This window comes from Crocodylus siamensis, chromosome 4, assembly GCF_052110815.1.
Source record: "Crocodylus siamensis isolate JL-2025a chromosome 4, ASM5211081v1, whole genome shotgun sequence".
Lineage (NCBI taxonomy): Eukaryota > Metazoa > Chordata > Crocodylia > Crocodylidae > Crocodylus > Crocodylus siamensis.
The window spans coordinates 144,379,966-144,400,279 of NC_143398.1; the positions used below are offsets into that span (position 1 = coordinate 144,379,966).

At 46.2% G+C, this 20,314-nt stretch overlaps 1 protein-coding gene across 1 annotated transcript in view; it reads right to left on the bottom strand.

The window, feature by feature from the left end:
- Positions 1-20,314, bottom strand: part of KEL (Kell metallo-endopeptidase (Kell blood group)) — a 36,384-nt gene that overhangs the window by 14,451 nt on the left and 1,619 nt on the right. Inside the window, exons 3-10 of the mRNA XM_090044018.1 lie at positions 11,210-11,351; positions 9,352-9,549; positions 8,083-8,207; positions 5,178-5,324; positions 3,447-3,512; positions 1,780-1,968; positions 1,257-1,402; positions 280-406 (exon numbers count right to left, since the gene is read on the bottom strand). Coding sequence (XP_089900144.1) covers positions 280-406; positions 1,257-1,402; positions 1,780-1,968; positions 3,447-3,512; positions 5,178-5,324; positions 8,083-8,207; positions 9,352-9,549; positions 11,210-11,351 — 1,140 coding nt within the window. The remainder of the gene's footprint in view (positions 1-279; positions 407-1,256; positions 1,403-1,779; positions 1,969-3,446; positions 3,513-5,177; positions 5,325-8,082; positions 8,208-9,351; positions 9,550-11,209; positions 11,352-20,314) is intronic.

The window sequence follows — 20,314 nt, forward strand, 5'->3', positions numbered from 1 at the left end:
CACCAGTATATTGTCCCCCAGCCTCTGCTTTTGTGGAAGCTTCAAAGAGTGGATTGGATACTGGGAATGGAGTAGATAGGGGGCTGTGCAGGATGGCCACAATCCACAGTATCAATTCTAAGGGAACAGATACTGGAAATGTTGCTGCTGGCATGGCCAGCTCCTCCTTCTTTCCTCTTTGCCCCAACACCCGACCTGAGAAACCCCACCCTGAGAGGTTGCAGAAAGTGGGAATGGTTCATGACAGCTGCCAAGGAATCTGACGGGAAGCTGACTCACCATCCCCAACTCTTCTCTTGGTCCAAGAAGCTTCTTCATCAGCTCCTGGCGTGCATCTTGGAACCGGCTGTCCAGGGCTGGAGAGAGATTCGTCACCATGTGAAGTATCATATAGATCTGCAGGGTGCTAGGCAAAGAAAAAAACATATAGGGTAGTAGGACATTCATATGTACACTTAATAGATAAGGACCAATTTGCCCAGAACTAAAATGTAGCTGCAGCTTTGTTGGGCTAGGGTCACTGTTTAAACAATAATACTTCTGAACACCTGCAGTTTAGAACTGGACAACAATGGGCCAGATTCTACCCTGTCTGTTGGGCATCTAAGTGGGCATGGGCTCCTAAATGCAATTCTATTCCACCCTGCTCAACTCCACATAGGTTCATTAATGAAGCAACTCTTGTACCATACCATGATCTTACCCCTATGCACAAAAGGCAGTGAGGAATAGGTGGAGGACCCTCCCACCTTTTGCATTAACAGTTTTTCAGGGATCCAACCAGGGTAGAATAGGATCACTTGTGGGCACAAAAAGACACCTCATTTGATCCAGGAGTTATTGTTGCAGAGTGTGTCTCAGATCAAAACAGGAGTCCTGTGAGGATGTACAATGGAAAAAAGTGCCAGTGCATTTTATCTAGCACACTTCAGAGAGACATTGAATATGTACATCTGTACAATCCCAGGACAAACAGCTTTCTCCCAGGACAATTATGGCATCTGTTTACAGCCCTAGGTGCCTTAGTCTACTTATGTGCCTAGAAAGTAGGACAAGATCTGGCTCTATATGTCTGCCTACTACTTCATGACTGCCTGTGGAAGAAGTACCTGCTGCATCACCCTCCAAACCTTTCTTTAGTAGTTCCCCTTCAGAATACTGGTCTAGTCAGTCATGCTGCATTCACCACATCTGAAGCTATCACAGCATCCCGGTCTGGAGGCATAATGGAGATGGTAATGAGCATGAACTCCTACCTCCTGTCCTGCCACTCTATGATCAGCCGTGACATGTTCTTCAAGTAGTCCATGTCATGAACCACAATGGGCTGGGAATGACTCAGCTGCACAGGATAGAAGGCTGCCTCTAGACATGACAGCCAGTCAATGGCTGGGGCCTTTTCCTAAAGGCAAAACAATAGATGGGCTGACAGGTCAACTCCCTGCAAACCCCCAGGACTGTATGGCAGCATATGGCACTGGCTTCCTTCTTGCCAGCAGAGGGCACCCTCCCAGGCTGAGCTCGGTAGGCAGGGATAACACAGGGAGGGAAATATCAGGGCTGAGTGTGAGGATGGGAGCACCACCATGGGACCAGGGATGACCAGCCCCAGCAGATTGCTGTGGCAGCTCAGTGGGAAAGGAGACTCCAGGAGTGAGAGAAAGAGATGGCAATTTCTGGCTGGCCCCTGCAAAAGGCACCTCCCCTCCCCTCCCACCTGAGTCTTGAAGAAGTGGAAAGTATATGTGCAGCCTTCCTCATGCTGCAGGGCATGCCTACCTGCAACTCCTCAATGGTGGTTGTATAGAACAGCATCCTCCTCTCCTGTCGCTTCTGCAGTGGGGTGACCACACTCTGGAGGTTGGAGATGAAGGCTAAGGTGAAGGAGATGTAGGTGGCAGTAATGTCCTGGGGCACTCCCAGCAGTCTCCCCAGGTTCAGCAGATACGACAGATACAGACGGACATCCTGTGACACAAAGCACATCCCCAGGAGATCTACAAGGCTGAGGTTGGAGCTGTTCCACCCAAGCCTTGCACTTTCAATGCTGTCTCTGTCAACCCTGTTTTCTTCTGTAACTCTTTACAAGAAACATAATTTGCTGAATATAATTTCTGGCTCAGTGAGCATTACTGAATCCTCCATGGGAAATAAGGTCTTCTATTTTCTTCATATTTTGCATGTCTTTAATACAGGGAAAAGTCATTACTGGGTACATCTACACATGCAATGAATGCGAATGAATAAACTCTGGCACAGTTTGTGCCAGAGCTTATTGCTCCCAGGTGCCCCATTTTCACATGCACCCAGAACTGTAGCACCTTGAGCTGACTCAATGTGATGCACAACGGGCTGGCTGGGACATGAGGGTGCTCCAGTTAAGGGCCATCCAGCAGGCAGCTGCTGCAGAGAAGCACCCTCATGCACCAACCAACCCCATCAGCATCTACATTTGTGTTGCAGCAGAGTAAATAACTGTCATTATTGTACTTGTGTCTGTCAGGACTATCCTACAGTGGAGTTAATTAGTTTACTCTATCCTAATAGCACTACACATGTAGATGGTAGGCTTTAATGAAGAGTTAATGAGTCACCTTCACAGAAAATGCCTCATGTAGATGTGCCCACTGAAATGCAACCAGGTCTAGGGTGGGAGTAGGCTTCAGGGAATCCCTGTGACATTTTGGATGGAAATGGCAGGGCAGGCTCCTGTTACAAGGATCTTAAATGTCCATGGTAAGGAGGCAGAACTTTTTTTTTAAGCTCTGATCTGAAAGACTTGCACTGTAACTGTAGCTATATATGATTATCCAGTTGAGAAAGGCAAAGGGGCTGGGATAGTCATGAAATTAGATTATTATAAAATTACATCATTATGGAATTAGGTTCCCTAGGTTTGCTGCAAAAGTCCAAGGTCTTTTACATATACAGAATAAAACACATGTTTTAAAACATGTTAACAAGTATGTTATAAGTAACACATTGTAAAGCCTTAGTGTAGATGGGGTGAGTTTTATTACAATGCTTTTGGTCAAAATAGGGATGATTTTGCCTCAGGTAGGGGGTTGGACTAGATGACCTCTCAAGGTCCCTTCCAGCCCTATTTTTGAACGACTGTATGACTCTAAGATAGAATCAATGGAGAGCCCAGTGTTCACCCTTACCACATGTTTAAAACCACAGCATGATATTACTGGACCAGGATTTTCAAAGCTATTAGGAAAAAATAGGCTATGTACCTACTTTTTTCCTAACAGGAAAACCCGCAACATACGTCTTCTGAAGAAATGTTCAAGAAAGCATCAGACATAAGCATAAATGATGAATCATCTATAAAAAATCGCCTCCATAAATCAAGGGACATTTCAAAGGAGTTCTTTGAAACTTGTGGGACTTTTTTGCTTTTGTTTTTAATTTTTGCCTTGCCCCAGCTTCTGATAGGTTACCTTGGGGTAATCAGATTTTTTTTTGTAGTCACTCTCTGCTGGCATCTCAAACTCAGGATGGTCAATCTGGGAAGGGTGTGAAGGAAAAACATTGGATTAATACCAAAGCACTAGTGGTGGAAAAAGAGGTTCCTTGAGGTTGTATTTCTTTTTTCTGTTAACAAATTGGTCTGATAGTAGCTTTGGATTGTTTTAATTATAAACCCACCCTGAGAGGCACACATGCCAAAAAAGAAGAACCTATCCCTCTTAGGACAGCTCAGGACAGCTCAGAATTTAAATGAGAAAGGGAGACAACCAGCAGGAGAAAGGGAAAAAGTTTGCCCTTGGTTTTCATTGTCATGTTCCCTCCAACTCTTTAAGTCCCAAAAACAAATGATAATTTTTCATATAATTTAATAATAAGTATTAATTTAAGAAAAAAAGAAATACATGAAAATGCAGGAACACACAAATGAACATGTTGGAACTGTTATTAAAGAATATTTGGTCCCATATTTCCAATAGTGGCCAAGACTTTGCTTCAGAAGAAGTCTTCAAAATTTTGTGAATATATCTCATTATACAAAATTATACAAAGTGGGCGGGAAGGACACCCTGGCCTCCCAAACTATGGTGAGTTAGTGCCTTGAAACGCGATAAATAGCAGCTTATATGATTTGCCCTGTAAGAAGTGCTACTGTGGTCATCCTTCCATTATGAAAACATTTAAGGTGAAATTCTATTATTTCCTGCTTACTGAGGTGGCAATTTCTGGCACTTAGACATACAGAGGATTTCTGTCCTCTGGACATGTAGACCTGCACATATGGATGACAATGCAACCATGTTGTCACATAGACTGGCAACCAAATCAGACACATGCTATCTTTTCCTCCAGAAATTGTGTGGGTAGTTTGTTCACCTGGGAAGCTGGGTTCTAACTCCCCTTCCCACGGATAGGGTTTAAACATGGGTCTCTGTGCTATGTCTCATGGTATGCTTAGAATGTGTTTATTAAACTTAAAATGCAAGCATCTGTGCATTCAAATAGTAAAACACATGTTAAGTTTGATACTATTGTAATAAAGTTGTGACTTTGAGGGAAGAGTATCTCCAGATCAAATTAAATAGCACATGTTCAGCTATCATCGGTGCGGAGCGATCACATTCCTGGTCCTCCACACCCATTAGTCATGCTGTACTAGACGGACTATGATAAAGGTTGGACAGTCCCTGAAGGGAAGCCATATTACAACCCTCACTATGGCTGCATGTGTCTGCCTCCTTCATACAACAGTCAGACTGCTGCATGGCAGTAATATGACTTTAAGTCTCTGGTGCAGGGACTGGCATTCGGCATAGTACCAGAGCCAGGTCAAGACTGTCAGTAGGGTTGCCGACTCTGACTGAAGCTATTCCAGGAGCTATTTTTTGTTCTAACATGATGTAAATGTCATTAATACGGGTGCCACAATAGAGATTTTTGGGGCCAATGCCATATTGGCTGAAACCAATCTGATTGCCAATATGCAGCCAGGCAGCTTGGAGAGCATCATCCAGCTGGAAAGTCTGTTGTGGGGGAAGGGACAAGGGAGGAGGGAAGGAGCATGGCGGGGAGCAGATCAAGGCTTCTGCAGTGAGGGAGGGAGTGGGGGCTTCAGTTCCATAGATTTGGATCATTAGAAATGACTGGGCCCTACCAGACCATGGCTGATTCGCTTTCCTTGGTACTCCTTTTAATCCTCTTACCTGGATGATATTGGTACTGGGATCAGATAAACTAGGTCCCACAAAGGCTTTGAAGAAGGGGAATGTACTATAGTTGCCCATGAGTGTTCGCAGAGTTTGGTTAAAATCTATCTTTTCCTTTGGTCTCATGAAATTCCATCCTCCGATCTACAGAAAGAGAGTGATAGAAAGCGTCAAATGGGAGTGCAAGCAAATAGGTGTTGGTGGGGGAGAGTGGAGACAAAAAGAGAAAGAGAAAAACAAATTGGTTACTAGTTAAGACTGGTAAAAAAAAAAGGTGCAGGAACAGCTGTTCCATATCTGATTCAGAGTTCTCCCACAGTTTAAGAACATGCAAGTATCACAATTATCTACATACCAGATTACTTTACGTAAAACACACACCTTGTTTTGGGAAGGCAGAATGAACAAAAAAAAATATATTTTCTAGAGTCTTATTTGCCATGCTACCAGCTTAGCCAGGGCTGAACTCACCCCCTGCTACTTAGTCAGCAGCTACTGCTGATTTGGCAGCAGATGTGGAAGGGTTAAACCTGTACCTACTGGCTTTGCAGCAGGGGGAGGGGAGAGTGACATTGATACTAAAATAAGCCCCTACTCCCTGGGCCCAGAAGGGTCCAGTTTAGCTCAGCTGATGTTGAACACAGCCCCTTGCTGCATTTCAGTGTCCCCCTGCCTCCATTCTGGAATGGAAAGCAGCTCCCCTGTGTAGCAAGACACTGGAGCTTGCCTGCTCCTTTAAGGCAGGCTGACTGCAGGTGGCAAAGGGGGCTAATGAGAGCCTCACTTGATTGGAAGAGGGCTCAGGCTTGAACTATATAAGCCTAGAGCCTTCATTAGCAATTGCTTTGGTAGCTATGAAGGAAGGAGCTTCTAAGGGCAGAGCAGTAGGCCTCCTGAACTGATAGTAGAGCTGAGTGTGAAACTTGCAGACTGGGAAACAAGGAAAGGAACCTGGGGCAGAGAACAGCTTCTATCTATAGGCAGGTAGCACTGGTTTTAGGTTAAACCCAACAAGGGTTTTAGCACCTTCTAAAGGACACAGGTGCTTTGATTTAGTTATACCAGGGTTTAGCCTTAAGGTCTGCTGGGGCAGGCTTAATGTCCATTTAGAGATCTGGACCAGGGGGTCCACAAGCCTGGAGAAGGTTGAGTTGAATCAGAGGATCCACAGGCCCAGAGGGGGTTGAGCTGGACTAGAAGGTCCCTAATCCCAGAGGGGGCTGAGAGCTGGATTGAGGGGTCTGAAGGCTCATAGAAGGGCTGCATGTGGAACCAGGTGCCCAGAGAGAGGCTGAGTAAGGGACTAGGAGGTCCAAGAACCTAAAGGGGCTAGGTATATAAACAGGTGACATCAGTGAGATAAACACCCATGAGACTTGGGGTATGTGTAGGACAGGAATGGAGTCACACAATTTGTCCTTAAGGCTACAGGTGACTGCAGGGGTATAGGTGCTTCTCAGTTTGCCTATTAGGCTTGATGGCTGAGCTGAGATGAAGGCGGTCCAGGGCAGGCCCACTGGAGATTTGTGCAGACTCACTCTTTCTAAAGCCCAAAAGCAGCCTCCCCTACACTGGGTGGGCAAGTGCACAATGGAGGGCTACACTAGAGCCTGATCCAGACAGGGAATGTGTGGCTGCCCCTGTGGCTGCAAGTTTCCACACCTCACTTAAGAGATGCACCCCCATTTTGGTATGTAGCATGCACATAAATATGGTATCAGAGCTGAGAAGCAAGATCGGCATAAATAATATGGAAAAAATGATTAATGCAAACAAGGAAGAAAAAAACAACTAGAGACATGAAAGAAAATCTTCATATACCCCATGCAAGCCTAAAATAACACTGTCCCTTTACCCTAATGCTGTGATTAAAAATGACCAAACAAGGCAGCAGTAGAGAGAGAGGGTGAGAATGAGCCATCTGAAAGAGCTGTGGGTGATAAGGCATAGTAGAGAGAATTCAGAAGTAGCAACACATGGTAGCCCTCGTGCTAGATGGTCAGGTCTTATAAGAATTAACAACTTAAATGCTTCCCTCAGATCCTGCAGTCCATGGGCAAAAAAATTTCCTTTTTTCTTTTCTTTTTCCAAGGATCTTCCTATCTCCTAGGATGTTTCCCATTGAATTACAATGTGTTCCTGCTCAGAAAAATACGCCCTTCCCACAGGAAGGGCTAGTGTGGGGAAATGAGGAGGATTTTTAGACTTTGTTCCTAAACTGGCAAGTGGGGTTATACATACATATTCAGACATGCATGATGCCTGACATACATACATGATGTCAGACAGCCAGAATTGAGAACTATGCTCATCCTACCCATCAGGGAGGGGAGGTCTGTGATATGAATGCATATTATTTAGGAGCCAGTCTCTTGTCTCCTGAGCATCAGCTTATTCTATGGACAGGGGCATTAAACTGCCACCCCCAGGAGTTAGTAAGAGATTGATTCTGTTCCAGACTGGGCATCTAAGTGGACTTAAGTGTGATTCTGTTCCACCATGCTCAAGTCCCTGAAACCTTTAATGCAGCTACTTTCATAACAAGTCATCACCTGACCTTCAGTATTGAATTGCAAAAAGGTAACAAGGAGGAAGGGGACCCACTTATCTTTTGTATTTCTGGTAACTGTGGGAGTGGGATCCCTGCAAGGGGAAGGCTGACCACTGTGAAATGGGAACATAGGAGTATGGAGCACTGCAGAGGAGGATAGTCCTATTTTAAGCCCCTGTCCTAGGCATCCTGCTGAAGACAGGACAAACATGTTCATTTCTCCAGGAGACAGGACATCCAGAACTGTCCCAAGGAAAATGGGAGTTATGTTCACTATATCTTTCTCATAATAAGAACTTGTTTTTTAAGTGGAATTGCATTCCCCAGCCTAGAAGCAGCTGGTATGATCACCTCATTGATGATATCCTTCAAGGGCTCAGTTCCTTGTGCTTCAATCTGTTGGGTATCCATGCAGGACTTGTAGAACTGGTGGGCTTTCTCCTTGGCCGAGCCTTTTGTCCAATGCTTTGGAGCCTCTAAGAAAAGGATAACAAATGGGAGACTGAAAACACTGAGGATAAAGCAAAAGAACAAGCAGTGGCCTTAGATGAGGAGGTAGCTACTGTAGCCTAGTTAGTAACCCATGGTAGATTGTGGCCTTGTACTACGACTGAATAAACCCAGACAGGCTGATCACCAACTTGGCCTCTTCAGCTCTAAAGACACAGCCCAAAGTGACTGCAGCATATGGTATGATTTTAATGGTGTGGAAGGAGGAAAAGGCCTTACTATAGTTTCTAGAAGCCCAACTGGTAGTGAGAAATATAATCACATCCTGCCTCTGAGACCTCTGCCAGATATGCAGGTAAAAGCATGATGGGATCTGATGCACAGCCCTCACAATTGTGCTTTCTTCCATGCCATACATGCATAGCAGGAGGCATGATTGTGGGACAGAGCATCAGATCACATTATGTCTTAGTGACAGTGTAGGGGGAGCCTGGGATCAAGATCCTGAGCTCTCCCCGCACCAGCAAGTAGTAAGCTGCCATGGCTGTGGTGATGGAGCTCCCCACTGCAGGGTACACCTGGCAAGATGCTCAATGGTGTGATAGGATCCAGCTACAAAGTTGTTGAACACTTTTTATAGAATCACTTTTGTGGGTTATTCCTTGTTTTATGACACCATTAATTGCTTTAATGTGTGGCGGGGTTACAATTTAAGACAGGATTAACTAATTAATCATGTCTTCATTTGTAACACATGGCAGAGGCCCAAGGGGTAGAGGGAGCTTCAGTCACAAGGCAACACTTGGCAATTCTAAAACAGCTTTATATTCCAAACTGAGATGGCTGAGCCAAGAAGAGGTGTAAGAGATGGAGTGAAGGCAGTTTTGTTTGTCTGCCTGTATCACTGCCTAGTTGAGGGGGCTGCCCATACTAGAGTGAAGGTGTAAATTTTTGTCAGAAGCCAAATTTTCTGATTGTCACTCAGTCTTTAGTGACTGTGGTTTGTAGGGACAGGTTGCAAATAAGGGAGTGAGGGATGGGGTTGTGGCTGTGGTTGTACTTCCTGAGAAGTGAAAAGGGAAAGATTTGGTCCCTGTTGGGGATGTGATATACATGGGCAGTCACAGTTCTGCCCTCAGAGGATCCTATCAGTGCACCTCCCACCCTTACCTAAAAGATTCCTCAGGATCAGCTGGTTTTCTTCCAATAATACATCAAATACATTCAGTGACTCCTTAGTCATCCTGCTCGGGTTCTTGTCTTCCCAGTTGCCACAGGTATAGCCATAGAAGTCATTGCAAGGGTCTATGGTGGCATTCCTGGTGTCCAGGAGTTTGGCCACAAGGCACTCCTCATTATTGCAGGACTCTAGGCAGGGGGAAAACACAGGAAGAATGATTAGTAGGACAATTAAGGTCAACAAGCTAAAACATATAAGAAAGAAAATAGTGAGAGAGGACGACACTTCCCTGGAAAATTTGATGTGTGATACAAATTCATTTGCCTACAAAAGCTATTGCTCAACGAAGGGCAAAGTGTAGCCTATGTCTGATTGTACAGGATGGGAAGATGCTTAAAATAAAGGATGGATAGTGACTCCAGGGGTGACATCAGCCCGAAGCTGATTAGCGACAAACTTCTCCTGTTTTTGTTTGCTTAATACATTTGCTGTGATTCAGTGTTTGCTGTTTCGCCAAAAGTTATACCGGAAGGGAAATGATAACCACTTACCAAGAAAAGAAGTGCATAAACATGAGCAGGAAGGGAAGGAAATAATACCAATAAAGGAGATAAACCCAAACAATGCAAGCATGCGTGTGCTGGAAAGTCTCAGGAAGCCTTTCTGTTAGGCCTTATCTACAGATAAGAAAACTGTTTCAGGTTTACTTACATTAGTTTAAACAATGGTTTTAGTTAAACCAGTATTAAACCCCTATATGTACATTCCAAACTCACTTTAAGAATGGCTTATGGTGGTTCCAGGTTTAGTCAATTCCTTACTGAAATAAGGCACTTGTACATCAAACTAAGAGAGCCTGCTCTTGTGTTTGCAGCAGTTTAACTAAAGGTGAATTTTTAAACCAGCTTAGTTAAAGTCATCCAAGTGTATGCATTTGTGAGGCCTCATTCTCATGACCTAGTATCCCATGGGAATGGGTAGAAGGGCAATAGTGTGAAACACTGAAGCCTGGCTGGACAAGGTCATGTGGAATGCATAAGCATGGGACAAAAGTCCAATGACTGGCAAAGGCTTTGTTCCCTGGAAATGGACAGGATCAGGAGTCATCATACTTCCCAACCTTGAATACCTAAGGCTCTGTTTTGAAGGGAATCCCATTCCTCGGATACCAGTGAGAAGGGCAGAAGATATGCTCAGAAAAAATGCCAGAAGAAAAGACTTTATAATTAAATTGGAGCAAGGTATCTGTTGCCCTGAGGTTGGGCTCTCCATGTTTGTGTAGTCTTCTAGCAGTGATCTGCCTTGTGTTTAGAGAGAGAGACAAGCTTCCTGAACTCTCTGATCTCAGCTTTGTCATTTAATGGGAATCCATGATCTTCCTGCCAGCACCAGGACTGCATGTGTTGGACCTGTGAGAACTAGGTCTGGACTGGGAATTTAGGGAGAGAAAGCCAGCTGTTTCCCAGTCCCAGATACCAGGCACAACTCCACTTTGCACTGGGGTGTCTGCAGGGAGAGCAGTGCTGCACAATCCTGCAGAAACTGTCAGTGAGCAGAAGGCACAGAAGGAAAAGCGTTCTTGAGGGGTAGCCCAGAGGTATGCTGCTACTTCCCTAGGAAGTGGGGCTGGCAAAGGGCTTGGGAGTAAAGAGTTCTCCGAGTGACAGGTAGGGTTTGGAGTGGTAGGGCAGGGCAGTATCTCTCAATTGCAGTTTTCTTTATTGAGAGGTTTTATGTTTGCTTATGATCTGTGAGGTGGTCAGAGCCTGGGCCTTGCACAAATGGACCACTGATGAGAGAGGAGAGAGAGAAAGTAGGACAGAGAGAAGGCTGTTTTAGTTCTTGTACCCAGGCGGCAGGTCAGGATGATGTAGGTTATCAGCAGGGCGAGGCTGAAGACTGTGCTGACCACAAGCACACCCAGGAGCAGGTTCTTCCTGCGGAGACATTTCCCCTTTCCTGCAGCTGCTCTTGGCTCCTCATCGCAGGCCTGAGCGAAAAAGAGGGAGAGAGGAATGTTCCTGTGGTAGTTAACAATCTAGCTAACCAGGGGTTTTAGCAGTTGTACCAGTTCCCGTTACTTCTATCCCCTTCGCAGGCTGCTGACCCCTTAATGGAGGGTCCTGCCAGGCTTCTACCTTCTGTTGCTTTCCAGCTGCAGGCATCTTATGATATCAGGAGAGGGGGAATGTATCAAAACCAGAAATGTCCTGATTTTGAATGTCCTGTCTTCCTTATAGTCTTGCCCAGGTTTGTATCATCTTGCAGGAGACCTGAACGACCTGTTGGCTTCCTGGGACCATGAAGCTGACAACGGTCTGGTCAAATAGGGTCTTTTGGGAATTTATTTCTGCACCTCCCTCTTGTCCACCATCTGTGGAAGACGTCCTGCACCCCTCATGCTGTCTTTTAGAGCAGTGGTTCTCCCCATTGTTTGTACCAGGCCCCATTTGTAAACATCGACCAGTCCTGACCTAGTGTCCCTCACTCCCGACCTGCTGCCCCCTGCCCCAAGGCTCCGGCCCCCCAGTGTGGGGTGGGGGGGTGAGTGTGTGGGATGTGGGGCAGGGGGAGCCCAAGCAGCTCCTCGCAGGCTGCAATTCTGCCTGCTAGTAAGGGAGAAGTCATGGTTTCTTATGTTTTTCTCCTTTAAAGGAGAATCCATTCTTAAAGTTTGTTGGCAACCTTTCATATATTCTTGAGACCCACTTTTTGGGTTGCGACCCACAGGTTGAGAAACACTGTTTTAGGGGGCTCCTGTTCCCATATCTGCAACCTTGGATCCATGTCCACATGGAATCAGAGGCATGCTTTGATGTATGTGGCATGCTCACAGACTGCCTCCCATGGGTGACTGGTGCCACCTTAGTTGGGGGGGCACATACCCCACCCCCCGCAATCCTCCCTCAGCCAATCTTGTGGCTGATCATGAGACAACCAATAGCTGCAGTCATTTCCAAAAGTGGCTTTGGCCACTTCTGGGAGCGCCATAGCACTCCACTTCCTGACCGGTGCTTGCAGGGGGCACACCGGCACTCCTGCCTGCCCCCCTGCCCGTCACCTAAGCAGCAAGCACAGCTGATCGGGGGTGCATCAGCACTCCCAGGGGGTGCATGTGCACTCCCGTGCACCCCCTAAGTGTCACCACTGTTGCCTCCTATTCATAGTTTCATAGTTGGTAAGGTCGGAAAGGACCTGAGCAGATCATCAAGTCCAACCCCCTGCCATGGCAGGAAAGAATGCTGAAGTCAAACGACCCTGGCTAGGTGATTATCCAGCCTCCTTCTGAAGACCCCCAGGGTAGGAGTGAGCAACACTTCCCTTGGAAGTTGGTTCCAGATCCTAGTCGCCCTGACTGTGAAGTAGCACCTCCTGATATCTAGCCTGAATCTACTCTCGGTCAACTTATGGCCATTATTCCTAGTTACTCCTGATAGTGCCTGGGGGAGCAGGGTCTCTCCCATTCCCTGCTGGTTCCCCTTGGTGAGTTTATAGATGGCCATCAGATCCCCTCTCAGCCTTCTCTTGTGAAGGCTAAACAGGCTCAGGTCCTGTAGCTTATCCTTATATAGTCTGCCCTGCTGCCCCGATCATGCAAGTGGCCCTCCTTTGGACCCTCTTGACACTGTCCACATCCCTCCTGAAGTGCCGCACCCAGAACTGGATGCGGTACTCCAGCTGTGGCCTTACCAATGTCGCATAGATGGGGAGGATCGCCTCCTTGGACCTGCTCATGATGCATCTGTGAATGCATGACAAGGCGCGGTTGTCCGTACTGACCATGTCCTCACATTGGCGGCCAGTGTTCATCTTGGAATCGATAATGACTCCAAGATCCTTTTCTGCTGACGAGATGGGAGTTCCCCAGGCTGTAGGTATGCTGTTGGTTCTTCCTCCCCTGGTGCAGCACCTTGCACTTGTCAGTATTGAGATCCATCCTATTCTTATCTGCCCACCCTTGTAACCTGTCTAGGCCTAGCTGTCACCTGTCCCTCCCTTCTAGCGTGCCCACTTTTCTCCACATTTTAGTGTCATCCACGAACTTGAACAAGGTGCTTTTCACCCCCTTGTCCAAGTCGCTGATGAAGATGTTGAACAGTGCAGGCCCAATGACCGAGCCCTGGGGAACCCCACTGCCCACATCCCTCCAGGTCAAAAATGACCCATCCACCACCACTCTCTGGGTGCGGCCCTCCAGCCAATTTGCGACCATCTGACTGTGTAGGCACTGACGCCACAGTCATCTAATTTTTTATGAGAATGGGGTGAGAGACAGTATCGAAGGCCTTCCTAAAGTCCAGAAAGACTACATCCACCGCGACACCTGTGTCCAAGGATTTTGTGACCTGATAGTAGAAGGCCACCAGGTTGGTCTGACAGGACCTGCCTCTAATGAAGCCATGTTGAAGCATGGTGGATTCAGGGAGAGTGCAGTGGTACAGTTGCCCCACCCCCTACCCCCTCTCCGGTTATATTCTTGGTCTCCACCCAAAGTTTTTAAAACCAACTGCTGGCAGTGGCAGCAGCACTTCTATTCAGGCAGCAGGGAAAAAAAATAATTGGATTCATGGCTCATTAAAATTGCCTGATTTCTTTTAAAGTCTTCATTTCACAGGTGTTAATAACCCTCTCTCCTTTTTAATGGCCTTTAATGGTTCCATTAATAAATCTATCCTTTCTTTTGCAATTCTGCTAGCTGCTCCTGTAACGTAGCTCCCGTTTCAGAGCCCTGCAGACTGTTTTTAACTTTTCTAGAAATATTTAACTCGGATATCAACATAACTTGCAGTAAAGCATGGCATGCACTGCAAGATGCTCAAGAAGATTTTATTATGAATCCAAAAAGATGTGTATTTAATTTTAATGACTACTGGACTAATGAAACAACACTGGGTATGGGGTGTACTAATAGAGATTTTTGGGGTTGATACCGACAGCTGATTTTTAACAAGCCATATCTGCTGATACCAATCCGATTGCCAATATGCAGGTCCAGCTGGTAAATCTGTTGTGGGGGAAGAGGTGAGGGGGAGCAAAGGGGTATGAGGAGGAGCAGATCGAGGCCCCCATGGTGGCAGAGGTAGTGAGTCTGGGGTAGGGGCCACACAGCTGGGACAGAGCGCGGGATGAAGCTGTGAGCGGCTCGGCTGCAGGGTGGGGGGGGGGTGGCTGCACATACCCCAGGAGGGCATGGAGGGTGTGTGCCCCCAGGTCTGTGCACAGAGTGAAGGCAGGCTGCCACTGAGGCCTGGACTTGGAGCACCGCCGAGCTCTTCCCAGTTGGAACTGGGCCAGGCTGTGCTTGGGGCAGGTAGTTGCAGCACTGGGAGTGAGGCTACAGGATGGGGGAGGGCTGCAGACCCCCAGAACTTGCCATAGGCCCCTCCCAGCACCGCCCTGCAGCAGCAGGAATTGCCACCCCCTTCCCTGCACCCCCTGGACAAGCTACTCGTGGCTCTGTCCCAAGCCCTGCCTCGGCTATGGAGCCCCTGCCCCACCCCACCCCCACTCCCGCTCCCTTCCTCACTGCTGGGGCCTCTATCTACACCCCTCTCCCACACCCTTTTCCCCCACAACAGAATTACCAGCCGGACCTAGCTGTTCCCCACACTGCCAGGCTGAGCTCCTGGCTGCCTGCGTGTTGCACTGGAGTTGAATGCATGCATGGGACATTACCTGCCACATCACTCAAGAAAAGGCAGTTGCTGATACAGTCAATTTTCCTTATATTGGTGCCAATCCAATTGGGAACGATGTATCACTGCGCCTCTAACACTATGTGGTTATTTTTGCCTAGTTTGTTGAATTTTGTTGAATTTTTATACATAGTATATGATAAAGGAAGTTAACGTGCATTGCAATAAAGGGTTTGTTTGGTTTTTTTGCTTGAATCTTAAACTGAATAATATTGCCCTAGTCCTCTAGCTCATTAGTCAAGCTTCTAGCTTCTTTTTAACTGGAGAAAATGGTTCATGTTGTATTTGATGTACCACACCATCTCCACTCCCCTCTTTAAAATCCTACATCTGCCTACGTACAGCAGTGTCTACTGTGTCAGCCTTTTCTGGTATATGGGATGCCTTGCCCTATAAGAAAATACCAGACAATAACAGGGCAAAAGAAAAAGGAGGAGGAATAGGATCAGATAAAAACAGTGAAGATACTGGAGATTGAAAGATAAGGAGAAAGTATGGAAGAACAAGAAAGTGATGAAGTGAGGCCCAGGAGAGAGAGAGAAGACACAAGCAAAGGAAGAATAACAGAAAACCCAGACAGAGGAGGAAGAGTGAGTAGAGAGTACAGTGGGAAAAGGGCAAAGCTGGCTTGTGTGGGAGTCTGAGCTTTCTCTGGGATCCATCCCAGATTGTGCAGTAAAGTCCAGTAGGGTAAAGGACAGCCCATATCATCACCATCCACTCCAAGTAGTGCAGGACAATTTCTTCAACCTGTCTTTGCTTATGAAAATAGACTTGCAGCTACAACAGCAAGCTACAAAATGGGCAATTAAAAAAACCTCCCAGCTGTCTAAGCAAACCAAACACACCCCTGGGGAGAGGCTGAGAGAACAAGTCAGACACAGCAGATGTTGGCCAGGGAAAAAGGGTCTTACCCAGTGGGGTGATGAATGCTGTAAAGGAAACTCTCTGAAACCAGAGCAGAAATCACAGAAGGAGATCAAAGCTAGAGCCATGATGCTGATCGGCTAGGACATTTTACATACACCAAATGCAATGCACTTGTTACTGGAGAAAATACAAAAGTTCAGTGAAAGATGCCTTGCTTTCACTGGCTGTCCCATCTTCCCACACCTAATGATGGCAGGACACACAATAAAAGAGGGGAAATCAAACAGTTTGGAACTGGACCTTCAGACAGATGATAGAGAACCATGGGGCTCCATGATAAGTCAGCAGGGGCTTTGCAAAGAGACTAAGAGTAATGGTGGAGTGGGCCAGGAGGCAGTGCACTGCCATTACCAGGCTGTGTCACGTGGCTCCGTTTTAGTCTTTAGGATAGAGGTAGGGGTCCTGCAGCAGAAAGGATAGGAAAGGGTTCCATGATTTTAAAAAGTTTTAAAACCAGTGTGGTAGAAAACATAAGAAGTTCCTTGACAAACATCATGGAATAAAGGGAATGCAAAGGGACAAATATAGTTTTCTCTTTTGCTTCCTTGCACCGTAATAGATCCTAAGTTTTTAATTCCGAAATAGGGAAGTATGTTAGTGAAACATAGAAAGAGAGGGCTTGCTCGTCTGGAAAAGAGAGAGCACAGGTTGTCTTCTCCTGTGTGCAGGTCCTTGACTCCAACCCAAATCAAATGGCTCCCTTCTGTCCCCCTTCATGTTAAAAACCTTGTCCATTCTACACTATTGCTCCCAAATTCCTGGTCCCTTTATGTTCTGCAGGCCAGATGGCACAGCTCCAAGAGCTGGATCTGGCCCACAAGCAGTAAATTTGACAACCCAATCTAGAACAATTGAAGGGAACCGGGAATGGGATACAACATGTTTTTTGACTTGTTCCAAAGCTGGATCAGATTTTAAGCTGCAGGGAATTCAAATGGTTTACAGGAGATTGTGGCATATGATACAAAGTCTTTAACACCCAGGCTGCCCCACTTGGTTTAAGCCCAGGTAAGAAAAAAGTGAACTGATATTCTAGATGGAAAGGAAGAGACAGAGGAAGGGGACTAAGAGCCCTTCATCTCTAAGCCATCAGCATTTCCAGTACAGGAGCAGTGGGGTGTTTGGATGGTTCAGAGGAAGAGTAGAGACAAGTCACCATTTCCAATTTAGCTTCATGTTGTAGGGCATTGATAATGCAGGGTTGGGATTGGACTATGGGATCTGGCACCTGTCATCTATGGAAGACATGCACTATGACAGACCCAAAGACCAAGCCTGTGACTTTCTAAAGACTGTTGAGTGCCTCTGGTGTGGCGGGCCAATAGGGGGCGCTCCTGCGTTGAGCCGCCCACCTCCCTGCGCCCGACCACCTTCCAGGCTCCGAATGCCTCCCTAGGGGCGCCTTATGCTCGGCCGACCCCTCTCCTGGAGCACACTCGCTAGCCTGGGGGTAACGTCTCTGCCACCACCCCGAGAAGGGACTGTCTCGGCCCTGTGTCCTCGGGGAAACACAGGCCTAATAGTCTGACGGGTACTCGACCTGGTACAGGCACTTGGGGCACTTCCCCAAGTCAGGGGGCAAAAAGTAAAGTCTCCCTTAGTCCGCAGACCTAAGGGGTCTCTTAGGCATAATTTAGACCCACCCCTCAATAAGTCTCCCACACCAGTCAAAAAGGAGAACTTTATTGATTACAAGGGGTAGGGTAAACTAGGGTACAGGATTGAGCAATATCTTAGGAATCCTAAAGAGCAAACAGTGTGGCTGAGGTAGCCTTTTGATCACGCATCTGTGTTACTGCCAGCTAACAGATCTCAAGTAGCTTACTCACAAGCATCTTCCAGAGGCTGGTGAAATTCCCCTCTGTAAGCAGGCAGTTTCTAGCTTGTGAGTTTGGGGGAGAGAGCCAACTTTAGATGGTAAAGCTCCTCTGTGTCCCCCACATGGCTGCTGCTTCACCTCATGGCCGAAGAGAGTGAGCCTGCCTCCTAGCCCATCCTAATTTGTATAGCCCCTGTGACCTCATTCACCTGGTCCAGTGGAAGTCAGCCCCAGTTGGCTGTCAGCCAACCAATTTGAGATACATCACCTGTCACGGGGCAGATTCCAGCTCCCCAGGTAGATGCCCCTCACCCAGGTGGCTGATACCAGTCACGTAGGCAGAGGGAGCAGGTTTCCCCCCTCCCTCAGGAATGCAGCCAGCTCAGGTTACCTAAAGAGACAGGCTGAGGTGTGAATCCTCTGTGCTGGCCCCTCTAATCACATTGTCACAGGGCAGAGATTTTGGGGAGAAACCAAGGTGGCTTTCTGCCACACCTGGCTCTACCTCTTGGTCTCATTTCTAGTAGTGGAATAAGTGCCTGCATTACAATCATGGTGTCAGTCCATGCAGAGACTATGAGGGTCAAATGGACATCCTGAGGGCCAGCTGAGATTGAACCTACATCAGGGCTGATGTACTTTATGAAGCTGCTGGCTGAGAGGCCTGCCTGAGGCATGCAAAGAACTCTCCCCCAGGGATTCTCTAGCCAGCACCTTTTAAATAAGACTAAAACTTGTAGTCTAAATAGATTTGCAGCTTTGGAAATTGTCTTCCTGGTTTCCCAGTTGGTTGTAGAGGAATGATGAAAGTGTCCGTCTGGAATGTGAGCCTTGGGAATAGGGAAGACACAGCTGTCCCAGCCTTGGACTACAGAAGTTACTTCCATGATGGAGAAAATTAGTGTAGAACCCACTTCTTGTGGCAAAGTTTACAACTGGTTTCTTCAACTTACTTTCCCTTCAGCCACAAGGAAAAAAAAAACAGCAACAAAAGGGGGGGAAAGTAAATTATAGAGAAAAGGAAGAAATAGTTGAAAAATAGTATTTAGAATGTCTATTTCACTTATGGTGACACTGGTTTTGTTAGATGCTCAGGCACATGTAGCACTGCATATAGTATACATTCTTGGAGGAGTACAGAGGTTGGAAGGGAAGAGGGAGAAAGAATAGGTATTGTATTTAGTCCAGATACGTTGAGAAGTGGAAACAGAGGAAAGAACTCCCTATGAATTTTATTATGAGGTAGAAGATTAACTTCATCTGGACTGGATGCCATATGCAGAGAATGTAGAAATTCAGTAATTCCCAGAACACTAAGGATTAGTTAAGAAAGCTATGCCATACTTTGGAAAACCTATTACGTATTCCAAGATTAGTTTTGAAATGAAGAAACATATTGTAGGGCAGAGAGTCACGTCTTACAGAAATGCAAAATGATATACAAAGAACCAGGACTACTTCAAATCAATTAATGAATGATCAGGATGACATACTGGCAATTCCCTTCTGGTTATAGTTTGGTCTTAAAGGATGGATAATTTTCAAAGTAGTTATTTTATTAATCTTAATTGTTGTGATATGATTTATGTGTAATAAGGTTAATAACTTAGCTAAAACTATTTGACACTTTAATAGACATAGGCAACAACTTTCCCAAAATCCAGAACCAACCTACGCTACTATAGAGGCTTGTAGTAGAGTTTTCCTTTTGAGCTACAAACCCTACTAAGGGAGTTTGGAGAGAAGTCTGTAGACATTTAGGTTAAGTTTGAATTATTTAGTGCATGATATAATAACATAGGCGGTGTTAAGTTTAAGGTAGGCCAAGTTAGCATTGGCCTGCTGAAGCAGTAGAAGAGCCAGAGAACATTCAAGGAAAGGCTAGCTCAGATTTTAATTAATGAAAGTTTATAGCAGTGGAGTAACTAGGGTGAGGCAACCAGGGCAACTACCCAGCCCCCAACATGGAGGGGGGTAGAAAAAAGGCTGCCACTAAAGCCATACAATCATGCCAATAGCAGGGCAGCAACTTCTGTTCCAGACACCCAGCCACATCACTGTGCGCCCAGTTACTATGCTCCAGTCTGATCACAGGATAACATACGAACATCACCCCCTTCTGACCATATTTGCCTCATTTTGATCAAGTAATATTGTAAACTTCTGTTTAAAGAAGTGGATTGCAAGGGGCTCAGTGCTTTGAGATTTATTTCTCTGGCATCCTTTGCTGCAGTTCCTGTCTACAGATGTAATAAAAATCTGAGGCCTCTTTAGGAGAACTATTTGATGCAAATACATTTCTCTGCCTTTGTGTCTGCAAGTGTGTTCCCTGGGGTTGATTCTCTCCTGCCTGGGCCCCTGTCATCATCAGTTTTAGTATAAAATAAGTGCAAAGCAGGTTTCAAATGCTACCAGAAAAGAATGGTAACACTTAACATCCAGCTTGCACTTACTTTGAACAGATATAAATGATAACAAGGCAATGGAAAACTGGAGATATTAATCATA